General features: G+C 39.6%; 2 protein-coding genes across 2 annotated transcripts in view; both read right to left on the reverse strand.

Annotated features, from left to right (window-relative positions):
* Nucleotides 1–19,707, reverse strand: part of LOC105990749 (protein NipSnap homolog 3A) — a 33,921-nt gene extending 14,214 nt beyond the window's left edge. Inside the window, exon 1 of the mRNA XM_013023232.1 lies at nucleotides 19,648–19,707. Coding sequence (XP_012878686.1) covers nucleotides 19,648–19,707 — 60 coding nt within the window. The remainder of the gene's footprint in view (nucleotides 1–19,647) is intronic.
* Nucleotides 10,704–19,566, reverse strand: LOC105990730 (protein NipSnap homolog 3A-like). Its single transcript, XM_013023215.1, has 6 exons — nucleotides 19,531–19,566; nucleotides 16,666–16,876; nucleotides 14,618–14,776; nucleotides 12,860–13,009; nucleotides 10,873–10,959; nucleotides 10,704–10,780 (listed from the first exon to the last, which is right to left on the reverse strand). The coding sequence occupies exons 1-6, from the start codon at nucleotides 19,564–19,566 to the stop codon at nucleotides 10,704–10,706; spliced, it is 720 nt and encodes a 239-aa protein (XP_012878669.1).
* Nucleotides 19,708–21,272: the final 1,565 nt, after the last annotated feature.

The following is a 21,272-nucleotide window of genomic DNA, read 5'->3' on the forward strand; positions in this document are numbered from 1 at the left end:
TTGTCACCCTGTTCCAGGTGCCCACAGGGCGGGGGGGGCCTGGGCGGGGTTCTCGGAGGGTCAGCCCTGCCCCCGCCGTCACGGCAGGGATGCTGTGGTCGCTGGGATACGCGCCCTGGAGTGTTTGGTCCCAGTCAGATGCCAGCGGGATGGTAGATCTGACCCGGGCAGCTTCCCGGGCCGCCTGTCACTGGGCTCAAAGGTCAGTGATACCGAAGTGGAAAAGGAAAGCGTGGCCAGAGAGTCCTTGAGCTGGGAGGAGAGGCGCCTGGGGGTGTGCGCTGTGCAGGGCTGTGCCGGTAACCTCGTGGAGGTCAGAGACCTGGAACCGACCAGCGACCTTTCACCTTTACCTGCGGAGTACCTTTTCCATCTTTCTGACCACCTTGGCAAGATCTCTTGAGAAGCTTTGAGATATCGATATACCTATACGTCAGTATATGTCTATATATCCATATAGATATAGATATCTATAGACGGATCTATATCTATATATAATATACCCATATGTATCAATGTGTTCTATGCCAATATCCTATATATTGATACATAGAGGCTTTGATATATGTGTATACACACATATGTATGTTAACTTTTTGTGGAGTTCAGAAGAATGGGGCTTGATGTGAAATAAAATGTCCCGACCTGCAGGACGTCAACCAGGGATGTGAACCTAAGCGAGAAGGAATGAAGGGACAAGAGACACGAAGAATGACAGCCATACAGGGATTCTGATCAAGCTGCAAATTTTTATTTTTCACACAGGTTATTTATATGGTTGGAATAAGGAAGCTTTTTCATTGGCCATTAAGGAAGCTTTTTCATTGGCCGAAGCAGCTGCAGGGTGTTTGCTTAGGGCAGGGTGAAAAGGTCGGATTCTGTAAACTCAGCCTCAAGTGAGATAGTCAAGCCTATCATGTTGAGAGACTCAACTTTTGGCTCCCGACAATAAAAATGCAAGCAAATCTGGGTGCTGGTGGCTCACACCTGTACTCCTAGCTACACAGGAGGCTGAAATCTGAGGATCAAGGTTCAAAGCCAGCCTGGGCAAGAAAGTCGGTCAGAAGCTTATCCCCAGAAAACCGGAAGTGGCACTGTGGCTCAAAGTGGTAGAACTTAGCTTTAAGCAAAAAAGGTCAGTGACATGCCCAGGCCCTGAGTTCAAGTCCTACAACTGACCCCCCTACCACCCCAAGAAAAAAAATCAAAATTTAAACATGCCTGGATTGAAATCAAACAGTTTTGTCAGATGGAAAAGGAAAACTGACCAATGATGTAATCACCAGAATAACTTCATTTTCACCAGAATAACTTCATTTAACAGTCTGTTGTTGCTGCTGGGACAGGAGCTTGAAATCAGGGCCTCACATGGCCCTGCTCAGCTGGTACTCTACCACATAGGCCATGCCTCCAGCCCAGCTTTTTGCTGGCTAATTGCAAATGTAGTCTTATGGATTGCCTGGATTGGCTTCAGACATCCCACTTCTGCCTAGGATGTGAGCCACCAGTGCCAGGTTTCATAGAACAGTTTACCAATGCACTCATTCAATCAATAGTTTCTGAACTTTTGTGCTGCAGGCTTTGGTAGGTAGTTTGGTTCTGAGAGGGAACCAAAGATTAAGTTCTGAAAGCCCTCTTGATAAGTAGCAGCTATCCAAGAAAGATAGGGAGATGCAAAGTAAACTTAAAATGTAGGGTGAAATCACAAGATCTCAGAGAAAAACCCTTGTAAGTGAACTTCCTGACTTACGGTTGAACCCAGCCCTGTAGACTAGGCAGAGGGATAGGAATTGCTGGGGTGATGCAGGGAGTGGGGGTAGATAACTGGTTGACTTTCTGGTAACACTCTGGGTACATGTAGCTTGTTGGAGATGCAAAAGGAAAATTACATCAGCAATTATTGAATTACCAGTAAGGTACCTATAGGGAACACACTGGAGAGCGATCACCTGTACTGCTAGCTATTCTCAATATCCCTTCTGTGCTCTCATCTTTTTAAGAGAACACTAAGCTCTGTGGTTATGTGACTGAGTCCTAGCCAGTGAAAAATGTCAGTCCATTAACCTGTAAGTCATCTACAGGAATGGAGAAGGGAGGAGCTGTTTCCTTCTCTGCTTCTTTACTTGTACTTGCTGGAATGTGGCTGTAATGGCTGAGTCCCTGAAATATTAAGATAGATGATGATGGTGGAATAAGAGAAAAGGAGTCTCGATTTTCTGATGTCTTGAAATTGCATACTAGCCACTGTAATCTTTCCTTCCTTAGGTCTGAATTACACGAGAAATTGCTTTATAGTGTAAGACTGCTGTTACATGGCTTATATCTGTGATCTTAATATGAGCGTGGGTGTTTCTTCTCACTCCATTTTATATGGTTTTCATTTTCCTTCTACCATTTATGAGTCACCCAATTAATTCCCCTGAACATGACTTTCCTATCCATAGGATTAAACCTGTGAACCAGCATTATCAGCTGCATCTTTGGAGTCATCCTCTCAGGACTCCTGGTTGTCTTGTTCCAGAGGGGCTTTCTTGTTCTCTAATATGGCATGGCACTGATTCTGGGTTCTCCTTCCATGACAAACCAGCTGTTTTGCTTTTTCTTTACTCAAGTATTCTGGGCCTTTGTGATATTTCTGGGCAGCAGGGTGATAAAGGTGGAGCAGCCGCAGCCAGCCCCGGGGCCTCTGACAGCTCGTGTGTTGACACAGCATTTAGGCCTTGGCGTTATGAACCCCACAGGACATTGTTGTTTTACTTTCTTCATTGCCTGCCAGCTGCGGCCCTGGTAAATTTCACCCTGGTGGCTGATCAGGCTGGTATTAAAGGGGGTGCTGTGATGCCGGGCAGCTTCCTTACTGCCACCCCTGCTTCTCTTGTGTTAAAAGCCTCAGAAAAAGGTGGATAAAACCACTGGAGAGAAAGTCTTTATTGGGTGGATGGAAGGTGGAGGTGTCTGCTAGCTACTCACAAAGCCAATCGAACAGCTTGCTTATGTAGTCAGTGGAAGAGGGGAGGACTGTCTGCACCAATAATTAATGGGCCCTCACGTTTCAGCCAATCATGTACAGTCCATTATGCAGATCTGTGTTTGCCCACCTGCTGCAGTTGTGACAACTGGACTTCCATGAGCCCCTTGCTGGGGTGGGGGACGGGGGCAGGGGGGGGGAGGATGGAGCTGAAGTCATGCTTTGGGTGTTGGCAGTCTGTTTGGCAACCTGGTTTGTTCTATGCAACAGGGGTAGAGGAGAATAGTGTAAAAGCTATTACTTCTGGAGTTTAGAATTTTCAGGCCCCAATGTCTCAGCCCATTTAAAAGAAAAAAAAACTTTCAGAAGGCTGCAGACATAATGTCTTGTACATCTCATTGTTGCAATGGGTCCACCTGTATCCCTATTTAAACAATTTGTGTTTTCCCTTCCCCTCCACAAATTATACCAACATCAAATACAGTGAAAGCAGGGATTATATCTTGGGGAAGGGACATACAAAGCAACAAAGAAATCATCTTATAAATATGTTAGAAACAATTGCATGAAAACAAAAACATTTGAATACTTATCTTAGGCTTCATTTTCCTAACATTACCTTATCTGACCTTTTCCACTTGTCTCAGACATATACTAGTTATTGCAAATAAGGGAAACCATGGGACCTATGTTTCTTTGGGCCTGGCTTACTTCACTTTGGCGGGGAGGTGGGGGGGGTGGTGTGGGATGGGGGGGGTGAGTGAGTGGGTAGCGGGGGCTGGGGGAGGGAGATGTGAAGGGATGGGAAGGGGAAACAAAGGAGGAGGCAACAATGCTTGATAAGAAATGTACTCATTACCTTGCCCGTGTAATTGTAACCCCTCTGTATGGTATTTTCACAATAAAAAAAGGCTGCAGACAACAAAGGCTTATCAGTGACAATACTTCAACTGTATTTGACCCTGCTCTGCCAGTGCTTCACTTCTGTCCTGGTGTGTGATGTCTTAGGAAAAGGTGGGTCAACTCCTTTGCTTCATGGTTTGATGGGTATAAAATTCTACACTGGGACTCTTTTCTGTTTTTTGTAAAGGCAATGTTTTATTGTATAATAAGTTCTATAAGAAACTCGCTGAAGTTGGAAATGCTGATTCTTTGTTTGAGAATTATTTCTTACTCTCTGGGAAACCTGATGCACTTTGGGAAGCTGCTTCTCCCGCTCTACCCCCTCCAAAAAGTGTGTCATTCTCAGTAAATTCATCTGGCAACAGCACTGAAAAACTTACTCTTCTTTAAATTGTTTTCATGTGGAGCTCAAGATGTTATGCTGTTGGGACACAAGGCCTCTAGTTGATCCTCTGATTTTCTTTACCAGTTCTTCTGTTTACTTTCTTTTTTTACATTTTTTGTGGGGTATGTGGCACAATTTAATCTCACATAGAAATATAAACTTCTACTTTTACAGTATTTATTCTCAAGATCTCTTCCCCCCCTTTTAAATACTTTCCTTGGAATATTTTTTTTCATCTTCACAAAATGTTTTCTATTTACTTTGCAAGTTCAATATTCTATCTCTCGGGAAATAATAAGTATTTTTAAAAAATAATAAATTATTACAATATCTTCTTTTTCATTTGACATTTTCTATCTTGGTTTATTTCCTATCTTTAGTACCAGAATTTTTCCTAAAATGTCTACATTTGATTCTTGGATTTGACTTTACAATGACCTGTTAAGTAGTGAGCTTCACTGTACAATTTTCTAAGTGGGCTCTTTGAGGGAACCCACCCTATTTTCTTAGTAGTTCCCATGATAAGTTGCCTTAAAAATATGAAGTAAGCCGGCGCCGGTGCCTGTAATCCTAGCCACTCAGGAGGCTGAGATCTGATGGTTCAAAGCCAGCCCAGGCAGGAAAGTCCGTGAGACTCTTATCTCCAATAAACCACTAGAAAACTGCAAGTGGTGCTGTGGCTTAAATGGTAGAGCGCTTGCCTTGAGCTGAAGAGCACAGGGACCACGCCCAGGCCCAGAGTTCAAGCCCCACAACCGACCAAAAAAAAAAAAAATGAAGTAAAAGAGCCAGGCACTGGTGGCTCATGACTGTAATCCCAGCTACTCAGGAAGCTGAAATCTGAGGATTACAGTTCAAACCAGCCTGGGCAGGAAAGTCTGTGAGACTCTTATCTCCAATTAACCACCAGAAACAAAAGTGGCACTGTTGCTCAAGTAGTAGAGCACTCACCTAGAGCTGAAGAGCTCAGAGACAGTACCCAGGCCCAGAGTTCAAGCCCTACGAACAACAGAAAAAAAAAGTAAAGATACGCAATGTGGAATTCTATATTCATTTTAAGTATGAATAGAATGTTAGTAGAATATATTATTAGACATACAAGTTTCAAAAGTTTAATACCACATGCCAAATGCCTGCTCCTAAAGCTGTGTGTGTGTGTGTGTGTGTGTGTGTGTGTGTGTGTGTGTGTAAGACCTATGGAGAAACTTCCCATGTCCTCATGTCCTATGTGTGAAATATGCACATTATTTCAGTTTCCTGTGACTGAAGGGAAGGCCCCGGCTATCTCAGTATTTGCTAGGTTGTAATTCACTGAATTATTTGTTTAAGTTTGTTTCTCACATTCTTGCATGTGGTTGACATTTCAAGGTTAAAAAAAATCACTGTTGTAATATATAGATGTAGCAAATGCACAACAGTGTTTTATTTCTTATTCCTTGAGAATCTAAAGTAGGTTTTCCTAGTTGTCAGGCAGTATTTTTTACATGATGAATTAAGGCTTTTCTTACCCCTTGGCTTTACCATTTTTCTACAGATTTATCATGAAATGTCTCTAGCAGTCAGGAAGGCAGAGGGAATTCCCAGAGGAAAATACAGAGGGCTGTAGAGAAAATGAATTATATTGAATCAGGATCATCAAAATATAAAGGCATAAGCCAGACACTGGTGGCTCAATCCTGTAATACTAGCTACTCAGGAGGCTGAGATCTGTGGATCATGGTTTGAAGTCAGCCTGGCCAGGAAAGTCCATGAGCCTCTTATCTCCAAAATAAACTATTCAGAAAAAGCTGGAAGTATCTCAAGTGGTAGAGCACTATCCTTGAGCAAAAAGAAGCTCAGGGACAATGCTCAGGCCCAGAGTTCAAGCCCTAATACTATGCACATCTCTTAATGAAATAGTCTTCTTTATTAAGGTATTAAATGACAAAATCTAATAGCTGGTGTAAGAGAATTTTTAAGTAGTGTCGAATATAAAAGAAATTTGGGTGTATTTTCAACGACTAGAAATAGAATTGGGCAGTATTTAAGATTTTTTGTGGCTTACATGTCACAGGTTCTGATAATAATGTTGTTTATTTACTGGTAAGAGTAGATACAACATTTTGCCTATGTAAGTTACCAGACCCTCTGAATACCAACAGTTGACTTTCCTTGCTTCATGACCAGGATGCTACACACCCTTGCTTTAGGATACATTCGTGGAAATAGAATTACTGGGCAATAAGGCATGCTTTATTTATCTGTCCTAAATAGTGCCACATTTACAATCTTCAAACCCGTATATGAGGATTCTCTAGCTATCTCATAGAATTTGATGTGAAAGTGCATTTTTATGCTTCATATAAAAATTGGTATCAGTTGCAATGTGATAGATTAAGAAGTGGTAAAAAGAAATAATCTACCTGTTTAATTTTGTCTAAAGGTCAGGCTCATGCAATTGTGTAGATGGAAGCCGTAGAGGTGGGTCCAATGCTGACCTTGATGAGATTAGAGGACAGATGTGAACCTGGGGACTTTCTTTCATTAGAGCTACTTTTAAATGTCACTAGATGGCGCCATAGCTTAACTTTCCTTTCCTTGAAGGTGTATCCACCTATTTTTGCTGGTTTTATGTTGAAATTTAAGCTTATGAATATGAAGAGAATTAATTTACAGAAATTTTATGATACCTGATTTTGTATCAGAGGAAATATTTCAGGAAAGGTGAGTTACTCTGATAATATTTTGTGAGTTGCTTTACTTTTGTTATTTATTTGTCTGTTTGTTTATATTGTGCCAGTTCTGAGGCTTGAATGCAGGGCTTGGTCACTGTCCCTGAGTTTCTTTTTGCTCAAGGCTAGCACTCTACCACTTGCACCACAATGCTACTTCCTCTCTTTTCTGAGTAGTTTTTAAAATTAGAGATGCGAGTCTTAGGGACTTTCCTGCCTGGGGCTGGCTTCGAATTTCAATCCTCAGCTCTCAGCTTCCTGAGTAGCTAGGATTACAGGAGTAGCCACCAGCACCCCATAAATTTTGCTATTTATAATAGGCAACTTTCAATAAAAGTAAAAACCAAGTTTCATTCAGTATTCCTTATGGTGTCCTCCTGATCTCACTAAGTACTTGTTAAACATGTTTTGTGCTGAACATGGCTGAACATGCTGTGCAGATGGAAAAAGACCAAATCTGTGAACTTTGCAACCTGTGGTCATATTTCTGCAGCTAATGTCTTTGCTAACATCTTTGTTAATAAGACTCAATGACAAGAAAGTTTATGAACATTCTAATGTTATGGTATAAATTAATTTGAAGTGGTTTCTACATATAGGAGCAACTTTTAGTATTAAAACCCATGAACATTCACTATACACATATATGAAACATTTTTTTAAGATATCCTGTTGTTTTTCCTAAGGCTTTTGTATAGGATAGTACATTTTAATAACAATGACATGTAAAAACCTGTCAGCAATAAATGCAATGCCTAATCTAGGCATTGCAAATTTCTTCCTTTGAATAATCTCTATGCCTGATGGTAGAGTTGGGAATTTTTTTTTTAATTAGGAAAGCATTTTTAGAACTTTTGTAATTTGTTTCAATTTTCTTCATTAAGTATGGTGGTTTCTATCTCTCCCAGCCGTAACTGGACACACTGTCTATCTTCACCTGCTCACACCTGGCATGGCATTTTTTATGAACTTCTGATCGAGCATTCATTATCCAATGCTGTCCAACGTATCTATTTGTCTTCATCTCTACAAGATGTCACACAAACTACTATTCGTGTGTGTGTGTGTGTGTGTGTGTGTGTGTGTGTGTGTGTAGGCACTTGAACTCAGGGCCTCATGCTGGTGCTCTTCTACTTGAGTGATATATCCTCTTCCGCCCCTTCTGACTCTTTGGTAATAAATTGGAGGTAAGAGTCTCACAGACTTTTCCACCCAGTCTGGCTTTGAACTTTAATCCTCAGATCTCAGCCTCCAGAACACCTAGGATTGCAGGCATTAGCCATGGGTACACAGCAGAAATAACTCAAAGTCAATTGATATCTCTTGGAAAACAAGGTTGACATACTTCTTTTCCAAAAAATTTTATTTTATTTTTAATTGGTGGTTCTAAGGTTTGAGCTCAGGGCCTTGCGCTTGCTAGCTAGGGACTCTACCACTTAATCCTTGCCCCTAGTCCTTATATGCCTAACTTAAAAATGGTTTCTTCTGCTTCCCACATTTCCTCTTTGACCTTTTTTTTTTTTTTTTCTTTTTTGGTGCTAGTCCTGGGACTTGAAATCAGGGCTTGGGAACTATCTCTAAGCTTCTTTTACATAAGGCTAGCACTCTACTACTTGAGCCACAGCTCCACTTCTGGAATTGAGGGGGGGGGTAATAGTTTATTAGAGATAAGAGCCTCATGGACTTTCCTGGTTGGGCTGGCTTTGAAGTGCAATCCTCCGATTTCTCCTGAGTAGCTATGATTACAGGTGTGAGCTACTGGTGCCCATCTCCTTTGCTTTTTACCCAAGAGCCATGGTTCGTAGATTCTCTTGAATCTAACAGAAGCAGACCTATAGTGACCTCATGCTGAATTTTATTAGTGAAGCTTTCACTAATAAAATTTCACTTTCATTGGCTCTCATACTGAGTCAGTATGGTTACTCTGGGCCTGGTCTTCTACCTCTTCATAAATCTTGGTCAGGACCATAGATGGGCATGTCTAAGAAAAGAGCCATTGGCTCTTTTTCAAATTAGTTTGAGAAAGAGAAAGGCAGGGAAGTTGTACAGGTATAAGACCTTAAATGACTTTGGGTAGACAGCTGATGTCACATCGATATCTGTTTACATTGATTGCAATGAATAACACGGCCATCTAACTGTGCGTGTGAAAACCTCTTAAAGGAAGATTGCAATAGCAGACTCTGATAGTTCACTCTCTGCCCAAATCTCACTATGTCTCTGGTAGGTTTTTACCTCCAGTGTCAGGGTATTTTTTAAAAAATCTTACTAGGAAACTTACCTGTCCTTTGAATCTTTGAGTTATTTAGTGCTTTCTGTTTTTCAGTTTTCCCTCAGAAATAGCTAATTCATAATTTGTTATGTTTCATTTTCAATGCATATGAAACATGTTAACTGAATAGGAACTGTAAATGAATGAATGGAAATGTAAATGAATAGGAACCCTAGAGCCTGGTGGGGACTTTGGCTGTAGGAGATTTGACAGTGTGCTTAGAGTATGGATAACGCCAGTGGAAAACTCTGGTTGTATAGTTGCTTAGGCTAAGTGTGAGACCTTCTGTAGTAATCCTGTCAAAAGACAGGAATGGGTGCCTGAGGTTTTTATCAATGACATGGGCCTAGTTACTTATTTACAGCAAGTAGCCCTCACCTCCTAACATTTGCAACCCCGCCCCCCTCCAATAGTACCACTAGCTAGGAAACCTTCTTTAGGGATGGTTAAGATGTAAACAATAACATCTAAATGAAACAATATTTACAACAAAGATGGTAATTTACCACAATCTCATTACCTTAATCCATTGATCTGGAAAAGATGATAAAAATACAAAACAGTAAGAAGAATCAAAATATACAGGCAGGCATTTATGAGTGCAAATATTTCCATATCCATAAAGATTTTGTCAAAACAAAGATATTTTAAACATCTTCATTAAATAAGATTCAAAATGAAGTAAAGGACAATTAAGGATAAATGCAGACATTTCAGCCTATATACCAGAGATTTAAAAGATTTTTAATATTATGACCTAATAACATTATTTTCCAATTGATACATATTTTTTCTTTCTTTTTTTGGTCAGTTGTGGGGCTTGAACTTAGGGCCTGGGTGCTTGCCCTGAGCCTGTTTGTATACAAGGCTAGTGCTCTACCACTTGAGCTATAGCACCACTTCTGTTTTTTGAGTAATCAACTGGAGATAAGAGTCTCATGGGAACATTTCTGCCCAAGATGGCTTTGTACCATGATCTTCAGATCTCAGCCTCCTGAGTGTTAAGATTACAAGTGGGAGTCACCAGTGCCTGGCAGGACAGGTATTTTTTAAGTTTATTTTTTATTGTGAAAATACTGTACAGGGGGTTACAATTACATGGGCAAGATAATGAGCACATTTCTTATCAAGCGTTGTAGCCTCCTCCTTTGTTTCCCCTTCCCATCCCTTCCCAGCCTCCCCCCAGCCCCCCCACCCAATCCTCCCCACTCCCCCCCACCACCAAAGTTGTAAAGTTTGTTTTCGACATGACAACTTAGGACAGGTATTTTTTAATGTGTAACAAGTACTGAAATTCCTTGGGAAAATGAACTCTTACTTCCCAATGATAGGGATTTAAAAAATGCAAAAGACATAGGAAGTTAGCTTACCATCTCCTTCAAATAAAAGTTCTCTTGAGAAAATTCAAGCACCATTGGCAGATACATCTAATATCGGCTAGTAAAGTCATATTTTAGTAAGAAGCTATTTCAATGGTGAAAATGATGTAGGAATCAGAAGTATATTCTGCTGAGTCTCCAGGTATTGGACACTTTCCCGTACTGGAAAAAAACATATTTAAGTGGAATATAAGTTATTGATTAAATCAAACTTGGGTTTTTGAAAATAATTCATCATCAATGAAATAAGTTACCAGCAGCCACAACTCGGGGGTCCTCATGGGAACGATGTCTGCCTGCAGCACGAGTATCTGCATTCTCACTCCACCAAAGAACGTGAACTGCACAAATGCATCAAAAGTTGTTTCTATTGATATTTGGAGCATGCACTAAGTTTGAGTCTTTGTATAATGCAGTTGTCTAATGCATAATTTTTTTTACCTTATGGCTTCTTGATTTGCCATGAGTGTGTGTGTGTGTGTGTGTGTGTATGTACGCGCGTGTGCGTGTGCCAGTTCTGGGGCTTGAACTCAGGGCCTGCCCCCCTGTTCTTGAGTTTTTATGCTCAAGGCTAGCTTTCTACTACTTGAGCTCAGCTCCATTTCTGGCTTTTTTTGGTAGCTAATTGGAGATAAGAGTCTCATACATTTTTCTGCCCAAGCTGGCTTTGAACTGTGATCCTCAGATTTCAGCCTCCTGAATAGCAAGGATTACCTTGTTAGTACCTCACCAGCAAACTACCTGCACCCAGCTTGATTTGCTTTTACCTTAGAAATATAGTCTTTACCCACAATATTAAAATTTACATACTGCTTTAGCATTGCTATGAATTATATTTTCCATCCCAAACCACAATCTATCTTGATTTCATTTTAGTATCTGGTATGAGATAATTTCATAATTTTTCTCCATCTATTCTTCATCTTAAGCAGACATCTATTTTTGTATGTATAGATTGAACATCCCTAATTTTTAAAAATCCAAAACCTGAAATACTCCTGGTGTCATTCTTTTTTTTTTTTTTTGTCGGTTGTGGGGCTTGAACTCTGGGCTTGGGCACTGTCCCTGTACTCATCAGCTCAAGGCAAGCTCTCTACCACCTGAGCCATAGTGCCACTTCCGGCTTTCTAGAGGTTTATTGGAGATAAGAGTCTCACAGACTTTCCTGCCCGGGCTGGCTTTGAACCTCAATCCTCAGATCTCAGTCTCCTGAATAGCTAGGATTACAGGCAAGAGCCACTGGCGCACCTGGCTTGGTGTCATTTATTTTAGATGAGCCTTGTTATCACTAGGAGCATTTCTGGGTAAAGATCAGAAGCTCATCACTGATTATTGCCAAGTGTTAGATATCCAGTGGATATAAAAAAAGAAACAGTAAGAAGGTAAATAGACATTTTGAGCTTTTCAAATACTAAGAAGATATTCTTAGTTGTTGTTTATCCCTTAAGGTAGATATTCTCTGAATATATGGATATTTACTGAATTTGCAATACCAAAATGAGTAAATTTTTATGGGTGGGGGTGTTAATATTTATTAAAAATAGTATACATTATATTTGCCCAGAAACAATCTCCCTACCTCAAGTAATGATTTTTTTTACAAAAGCAATAAAAGTACATTTAAAGGACTACATGATTGTAAGAGAAATAGATTATTTCTCAAGATTCTTTCACTTTTTAAACTTAATTATTTTGATGTATCAGGGAAAACAGTAGTTTAGCACTGAACAAAGCTTCGGTAAGTGTTAATACTTGTTTTGATAACACAAGGGTTTAGCTCAAGGCGCCACACTTTGAGATAAAGCCTCTACCATTTGAGCCACACCACTAGCCCCTTTTTGCTTTATTGTTCAGGTAGTTGTCTGGCCTTATTTTGCTTATCCAGGTACACACCACCACACCCAGCTTGTGGTTGATTTAGGGTCTTACTCACTTCTTGCATGGCTGGTCTGGAACCACAATCCTCAAAAATCTATGCTTTCTGAATAGTTGGAATTACAAGCATGAGCTACCACATCTGGCTTGTTCTTTTTTCCTTTTTAAATAGAAAATTTCGGTACCTGGCCAGTTGTCAACATTCCAAATAGGATGTAAAAATGTAGTTTCAACCTTCATTACAAAACACTAATATTTTGACAATAAAAAATAAGCACTCTAATGAGGAAGTCACAGTGATCCAAGGAACTTATCAGTAGATCATTGTATACATCTAAGTCTCCTGGAAGAGATAGACAACCATACCTCTGTTGAGTGCTCCATATTCTGCATTGAAAACACCAATGAGTGTTGCATAACCCTGGTTGATGTGAACATGAATCGCCCTTTGAAATGAATGACCCCACAGAGCTGGGCCTCCGGGTTTCATCTGAAAGGTTATCAGTTCATACACACCTGGAATAGGGAGAAAAAGCATTATTTCACAGAGGACATCCTATAATTTAGAATCATTATGTGTTGTTCCAGTGGAAGCCTCATCTACATATGCAGATTTGGAGAGTTATACAGACTGCTTTACACATATTATATTTCCATGATTTTTCTTTGCTTTTATGTTAAGACCCTGCCCATATTTAAGAGTAAGTTTTGTAAACTTAATTACACAGAAAAGAAAAAAAATAGACACTGTATAAAGATTATTTGAACTTTACTTATTTATTTCGCAATGACTACTTGCAGTAATGACATTTTGGACTCAGCCCTATGCTTTTTAGGCACTTATGCCATGTTCCCATTCCTTTTTGCTCTCTCTCTTACTCTCTCTCCCTCCCCCCCTCTTTGTTTCTTTCTTTGAATAGGGTCTTGTGTTTTGCCGATATAAGTTTGGACAGTGATTCTTTCTGTGTATACTTTCACACAGCCAGGACAGGTGTGTGCCACCACGCACAGACTTTTATTTTTTTCCATTAGTTGAGATAGAATCTCACTAACCTTTTGCCTGGACTGGTTTAGATCTTCCATCCTACCAATCTCAGCCTCCATAACAGCAAAGTATCCAGGAGTGGATACCTTGTGTGCCTGGCTCTGAAATATCTTAACGTTAAAATATTTATCAATGGAACAGATATTGAAAATTTATAAACAAATCAGATTTTTGAATTTTCCAAGTCTGTACTTTTGGAAAAGAAATAAATGAGCCAGTCACTGTGGTTCACACCTGTAATTCTAGCAGTTCAGGAGGTTGAGGTCTGAGGATCATGGTTTGAAACCGTCTCTGGCAGAAAAGTCTGTGAGATTTTTATCTACAATTAATGACCAAAAAGCCAGAAGTTGAAACTGTGGCTCAACTGTGGTACAGTGCTGATCTTGGGAGAAAAAGCTAAAGGACAATGCATAGGCCCTGAGTTTAAGCCCCAGTACTCACACACACACACACACACACACACACACGCACTCACACACACACACAAAGATGAAGTGAAATAAATAAATTAAGCAAATAAATTAAACCAATCAAAACAAATAAATTTAAAATGTATATTAATTAAATATTAAATTATTTTAATTAAATTATTACATATTGTAAATAATTATTTGCAAACTGAGAAATTAGTGAAAAATTATGGCAATACAGCTTGTCAGTTTCAGGTAATTCATTCCCCTAAATAATCAATTTGTTGTGATGTGTGGAAGATGCTTTTATATCCAAACACACATTGTTTTAAATCTTTGATAGTATTCATATATTACTCATTATTTCTCAAGATCATGGTTCCTGCTCCTAGGGAGAAATTTCTCAACCCTATCGACAAGTGTATGATTTTTCCCATAATGTGGCTAAGTTTTACCCAGTTTCAAAATCTATATTTAGAAAACAATTCTTTACTTCAATTTTCACTTTTGTTTAAAAAAAGAATAAGCATAGAGCTTTAATTTTATATCAATAAGATGTTTTTATTGAAAACAAATGATTATTTCTTTCCACTGGAACTTTGGTTTTTATCGCTTGAGGTTCAGCATTTTTATTCACCAACATTCAAAGTAGTTAGGAGGAAGTCTTACCTTGTTTTGGAGGTTTTCCTAGTTTGCACCAAGGGACCAGATAAGTAATCTCACTCTCTTGTTTATCAATGAGAGGCAAACTTGGAAGGAGGAATTGTTCATGCCATTCTTTATCCTGAGCCAAGGCTTTCCTAACTGCAGTTCGATGAGCAAAGTTATCTATGGGAGAAAAGCATTAAGAAAAGCAAAAAGAAAAACAATTCAACTTCAAAGCAACTGTATTTCTCTGGATTTTATCCAGTCCAGCAGAATTTATCCACAGCATTTAGGAATATTGTGGCGAGACCAAAAGGCTGCAGGGTACTGATGCTCTCATGGGGAACAGAAATGCAAGGGACTGTGGTCACACGAGAGACTGGGCTCCAAAGGCTCTACCACTTCCTGAGTGGCAGTGTGAGTCAGTTTGGGTGTCTTTCTGTGGTCACCTTCTCTGTGTGTAAAACTGGAAAGGATAATGCAGCACCCATGACTGGGGGTGATGTGAGGATCCAATGAATTCATATATGAGAAAGACTTAGCACAAGGCTCAGCACACAGTACTCGTGTGTGTGTGTGTGTGTGTGTGTGTGTGCATCACTTATTCAATTGAGGCATTTAGCTGACAAGGACAGTTTAGGCAAATATTATATGATTTCTTAGTAATGGTAGGTGGCCAAGACAAGGCATACTTAGAATAACTTTTAACAAACTGAATTAAAATGGCTTAAAACCAACAACAACAACAGATCCATTTCAAAGAATGGATGGCTTATGGTCATTCTCAACAACTTTCATATCTTTCTTTTGTAAGTTACCCAAACTTTTACCAATGTATAGGCCTAGTGTCATATTTACTACTAGATCTCATGAGGTGAATGGTAAAATTCATATATGTTATGTTGGGGATAATGAATTACACCTGTCTTACATACGAAGTGAGGATGAGGACTTTGTTTTCCCAGTGAGCCATGATTTAAGTTCTATCATATCCAAAGTGTAAGTTATGTTTTAATGTGGCTTGTTCTATTACATCAGGGAAGACCCTTAAAATAATCTTGCATTAGACATAGAATGAAAATTTTTGATAATGGAGTATTCTAGGAACATTAATTTGGACACCCGTGACCAAACCCTCAATGAAATTAAGAGTTCTTTGGGCATTCTGATGTGGACTGTTAAGACCAGGCACAATGTTAGCAAACATGGATGGGATTTTTATAACTGATTCTCTTTCTTCAGGGTTAGGTAAATTCAAATGGGGAGAAGTCTCCTCCTCCTTCATCTTCATAGTATGACAGCCATACTCAAGTATGTGCTCAAGTACAAATGGTCTCTCAACATAAGAGAATTATTGAACTTCAAAAGAGAGAGACTCAAAAGTTGACAGTCATCTCCTCTCAACCTCCATTTATTTTTTTCCCTCAGTGAATTATTTTTGCTGCAATATTGATACTAAGCCCTAGTTTATTAATAAGAAAAGATACTTTTGTTCTGTGTTGTTACCACACTTGGGGGTTTTGCAAGCACTGCTTTAAATTCTGCCTGCGCTAACTCTTTGTCTAGTACACCATTTGTGTTTTACATCTGGATTACAATTTTATTATTTGATATATGAAGATGAATATTTTCCTAGTTATGATAAGATTTTGGGAAAGGGTTGTTAAAAGTGGATCACTGAGAACAGTAATCACTGAATTTACATTTGTTTTTGGTACTATATTTCTTTTTAATAGTTTTATTTAAATTAGGTGTATCTATTGTAATATAGATCCAATAGTGTGTCATGTGACATCTAACAGAATGAATATTTGTGTTTTTTTTTTTTTGGGTCTGGTCGTGGGGCCTGAACTCTGGGCCTGGGCGCTGTCCCTCAGCTCTTCAGCTCAAGGCTAGCGCTCTACCACTTGAGCCACAGTGCCACTTCCGGCTTTTTTAATTTTTTCTTATGTGATGCTGAGGAATCGAACCCAGGGCCTCAGGCATGCAAGGCACGCGCTCTACCACTGAGCCATCTTCCCAGCCCCCAGAATGAATATTTGTACTGGACACCTAAATTAGATAAGACATACCATATTTCCAAATATGAAATACTGTGTTCAGTCTGCCTCCAAATTCTACACTCCAATATCCAATCAATTCAGAGTGAGCTGTCCGAAGATGAACATTTTTCTTAGAATTCTCTAGGAACTCCTTCATTTTTGAGGGTTTAAGATAGTAGGTACGAAATTCATAGAATGTTCCATCATCTTGCCTAGGGCCTGTAGCAAAGGATGCACACACCTGGATAGAGATAAGGTGAACTTAAATATTTTGGGGAAAGGTAGGATATGTGATGTTCTGTTACAACCACATCTGAGTCTAGAAACAAGGGATATACAGTACACTGAAAAAATGTATTGTGTGCTTCTATCAAATCTCCTTAGACTTGTTCATGCAGAGATGTTAATAAAGATAACTAATATAAAATATGCTGAACACATAGCTACTGTGCATGATCAGGAATTAACCTTTTTGCCACTTTTTCATGAGAAGATGTGTATGTAAAGGTCTATGTGTCTTAATGTTACTCCTGTACAGGCAAAATACAATTTGGATTAATTTAAGTTTACAGTTTTCCCTTACTTAGTCAAGATCTCACCTGAATTCAGGATTATATGTGCCAGGATTTTGCACCTAAAACACTTTACAAAATCTTTTGGAGGCACAATGAAAATGTTTATTAGGAGAAACCTTTATATTACTACTATTATTATTATTACTATTCCTTCTTACAAAAGTGAATTGTTGTATTTTCTACACTCAATAGAGCAGCCAGTGATGAAAAATAGGACTGAAATTTAAGCAATGCATTAGTAAAGTGCTATCAAGCAGCATCATAATAATGGAGGAGTAGAATATGTGAATTCTAGGAGAGGAAAATTGAGGGAACCAGGTGCCTGAATTATATTCATTTTTCATGACAGATGCAAAGTGAGGAAATGTATTTGATGCATCTAGCTGTACCAGTTTTATAGAACTATTTAAGAACCATTACTTTTTCAATAATCACAGGATCGTTGTGTAACCTCTTAATTCTTCATCTAAGTGAACCTAACTTTCACTAGGAAACACCCTGTGGGAAATTGTCCTCTGTACATGTGTATCTGTATGTACATACATAGAAGGGCACACACAGACACTCTTATGGCATTGGAATTCACAGATACATCTTATGTTATATGTGGTGAAACGTGCTCATTTTCTAAAGCTAATAAAATCAGAAAAATCCATGGATTTAGAATCTGCAACTAAGGACCAGTTATTGCTTAAATTGGCTGTTTGTCTAGACTGTTTGTCTAGAGGAAGCATTAGACTTTTGTACTGACCTATTATTTTTTGTTTATAAACACATTATGTATTTTTTATGTATGTAAGATTTAATCATCTTGAGTTCATTGTTCACATCTGTTCATCTTTATTATATTCTTATTGCTCAAATAACATAAAAAACAATCTCAGTGGTCTCTGCACTTTGCGGACACTATTTTGTGCTTTCAAAGCAAACTACTTGTAGAATGTTAGCAGAATAAAAAGTGGGCTGGTATTACAATTTTAATAAGGCTGCATCTGAAGCCAGGTGCTGGTGGCTCATGCTTGTAATCCTGGCTACTCAGGAGGCTGAGATCTGAGGATCATGGTTCAAAGCCAGCCCGGGCAGGAAAGTCCATGAGACTATCTCCAATTAACCACCCAGAAGTGGTGTTGTGGCTCAAGTGGTAGAGCGCTTGCCTTGAACTGAAGAAGAGCTCAAGGACAGCACCCAAGGCCCAGAACCCCATGACTGACCAAAAGAAAAAGAGCTACATCTGGAAGATGAAATAATTGGTCATAGACACAGACCCTTATTATCTGGTGGGGGCCAATATACAGTGAGCACCTGCGGTGCGGGAGGTGGTATGTGAATAAGAAGGAATGGTGATCTTCCAGAGTTTGTTGCAGGACTGAACAGATTGGCCTGGGGCAGGACATCATCAGTGTTTGCCTCACCCTTATGTCCAACTTAGGGTTCATTCTAATGATGACCAAAACCTCGATTTTTAAGAGAATGTTGGTAGAAACTTGAAAACTCTTAAGTTCAGAGAAAACTTGTAAGGAAACATATTGGCTATTATGTATGTGCTTACAAACAAATTAACTGAGGTGTAATGAACTCTACGGTGAGCTCAAACAGTATTAATTCTTTAGAAAAGCTAAGTCAAAGCCCAACAAAATATGTACCAGGAAATGGGTACTTGCAAGAGGGGAGCGAGGCCAAGAATGAATGAAAGGGGAAAGAGGGAAGAATGCAGCCCACAATTTATTGTATACCACAAAATTATGATAAATGAGGGAAGGGGTGGGGTGAAGGGTGTGTGTGAAAATGTTGGATGACACAGATCAAGATGCATTGTGTACATAAACTGCTTTGTTCAATGGCAAAAAATATGCAATACTTAACCTAAAAAATTAACATATCCTAAAAAATTAAGGAATGAAGGAAGGGTGGGCTGGGAGTGGTGGGTGAGAATATGGAAAGGGGTGACATTGATCAAGACCTGCTATATTCATCAACTGCTTTTTGTTGAATGGCAACTCCTTTGTACAACTACTTAAAGATTAAAAAAAATTCAAAAAAATCGTTACAAGGCCTGGTACCATTACCAGTGCCGGTCAGAAGCCTAAAGACTGCAGTGAAAATCAGATGAGTGGCCAGTTTAGGAAAGTGTCCACCAGAAAGTCAATTTCTAGAATAGGGGAACCCTTTCCGTGTTGTCACTTGGGAAAGGAGCAAAAGCCTCAACTTGGGAAGGGAAAGCAATTGGTGGCTAACTTCACAGAATAAGCTAGTGCCCAAAACTGATGTCTGGATCACTTGGTCCATTTTGGTCCTTAGCTGTGCCCTCTGGTTCACATACATCCAGGACCCCGGACCCGAGAATCTGGTTCTCCATGTGGAATGTCAGGTCCAGATGCTCTGCCAGATGTGGCCTCCTGTACTCTTCCCCCACCCTGTGCGCTCCTCGGGTCCCCACCTGTGATGCGAGCAGGCGCGTGGTCAGCGCACTGGTCAGGCGGCCACCGCGGGCGAACATGGTGAGCTTAACGGCTTTGAAAGCAACCAGACCGAGTCCTGGCTGACTCTCTTTCTCCGGGCAGCTGGAAAGGCTAGCTTGGGGAGGATGACCCGGACGTAGGCTCGGAGGGTCAGCCCACCCCACCTGCCAAGCCCACTTTGTGATGTCAGCCCAGGTCTGCTCGTCCCCTTTGCCTTGTCTACGCCAGCGTTCTTGCCCCAAAGGTCAGAAGTGACGTTAGAATTGGCTGAGGGCTGAGATCGTCCATCTCCTATCTCTCTGGGCTGTGTGTCACCGGCCCCGAAGGGTAGTGTTTAGCATTAAAATGCTCCATGTAGAATGGTCCATGCTTTGAGATTGGACCTCGTGTGACTCCAAGTTGATCAGGGATTCTTGGCTGAATGTATTCTGGGCATTGTCCAGCTCATGTGTGTGCAATAGAACTTTCTCTTCATGGACACCCACATGCTACAGTTTTCAGGGGGTTTTATTATGTCATTTCACGTGTCACTATGATGCAGTTCATGTTACTTATCTTAATCACCTTCTTTTCCTTCTCCCCGTTCTCAAACCTCCCAAACTGTGTTGTATTTGCTTTCATGTGTGTGTGTGTGTGTGTGTGTGTGTATATCCCTGTATTTTATCATCAGTATTTCTTCTTTTGAGAACTATCTATTGAACTTGCTTGCTAACTTATTATTTGGATCATTGATTCTTTAGTAGGTGTTTAGTTTTGTGAGCTCTTTATATATTTTAGCTATTCATCCTTTGCCAGATGGATAGTTGGCAAAGATTTCTTTCCCATTCTGTAGGCTGTCTTTTCATTTTAGTAAATATTTCCTTTGCTGTACAGAATCTGTTACATTTGAAGCCGTCCTTACTCTTATTTTTCTGAGCTACTGGGGTTGTATTCAGGAAGTGGCTCTATCTTTTTAATGTTTTTCCTATGTTTCCCTGTGGTAGTTTCAAAGTACCTTCTCCAACCAGTTAGTTGTACTTGCTTCAGTAACTGCTACTGAGTTTTATAAATTATTCTTCTGCTCTTTCTCAGTTTTTTAGTTTTACAGATTATTTTTCTGACTTTCTCCACAGACAAAACCATATTTTAAGTGAGTAGTAATGATGTTTTCTTTCTCTCTGTCCAATCTTTATACTTCTCACTGCCATCTTCTATTCCTTTCCTCTCTTTTCTTTCTTCCTTCCTGATTTTCTTTGTTCCCTTATTTCCTTGGTCTTTTCTCATCCTCTTTTTGCTCCACCCTCTTCAGCACTCTTTGCCTTCGTTTTGCTGGGTAGGACATCTGTGCAGTCAATATGGGGTATCATGACATTCCCGACCAACTTCCACATTGCCTTTCATGAGTCATTTTACCATTATAACTTGCTTATTCATAAACATGCTTATACACTTTATGTAGATTCAAAAAGTGACTTGCCTTGTTGAAAACTATTACTCATTAGAATATTGATTTAAAACCAAACTTCGTAAGTTTTAGATTTTAAATTTAAATGTGACCATCAAATCATACTATAAAATATGGACTCTAAGATAAATGTAACTAAAAACGAAGGCATTTTCTACA

The sequence above is a fragment of the Dipodomys ordii genome, unplaced genomic scaffold (assembly GCF_000151885.1).
Source record: "Dipodomys ordii isolate 6190 unplaced genomic scaffold, Dord_2.0 Scaffold67, whole genome shotgun sequence".
Lineage (NCBI taxonomy): Eukaryota > Metazoa > Chordata > Mammalia > Rodentia > Heteromyidae > Dipodomys > Dipodomys ordii.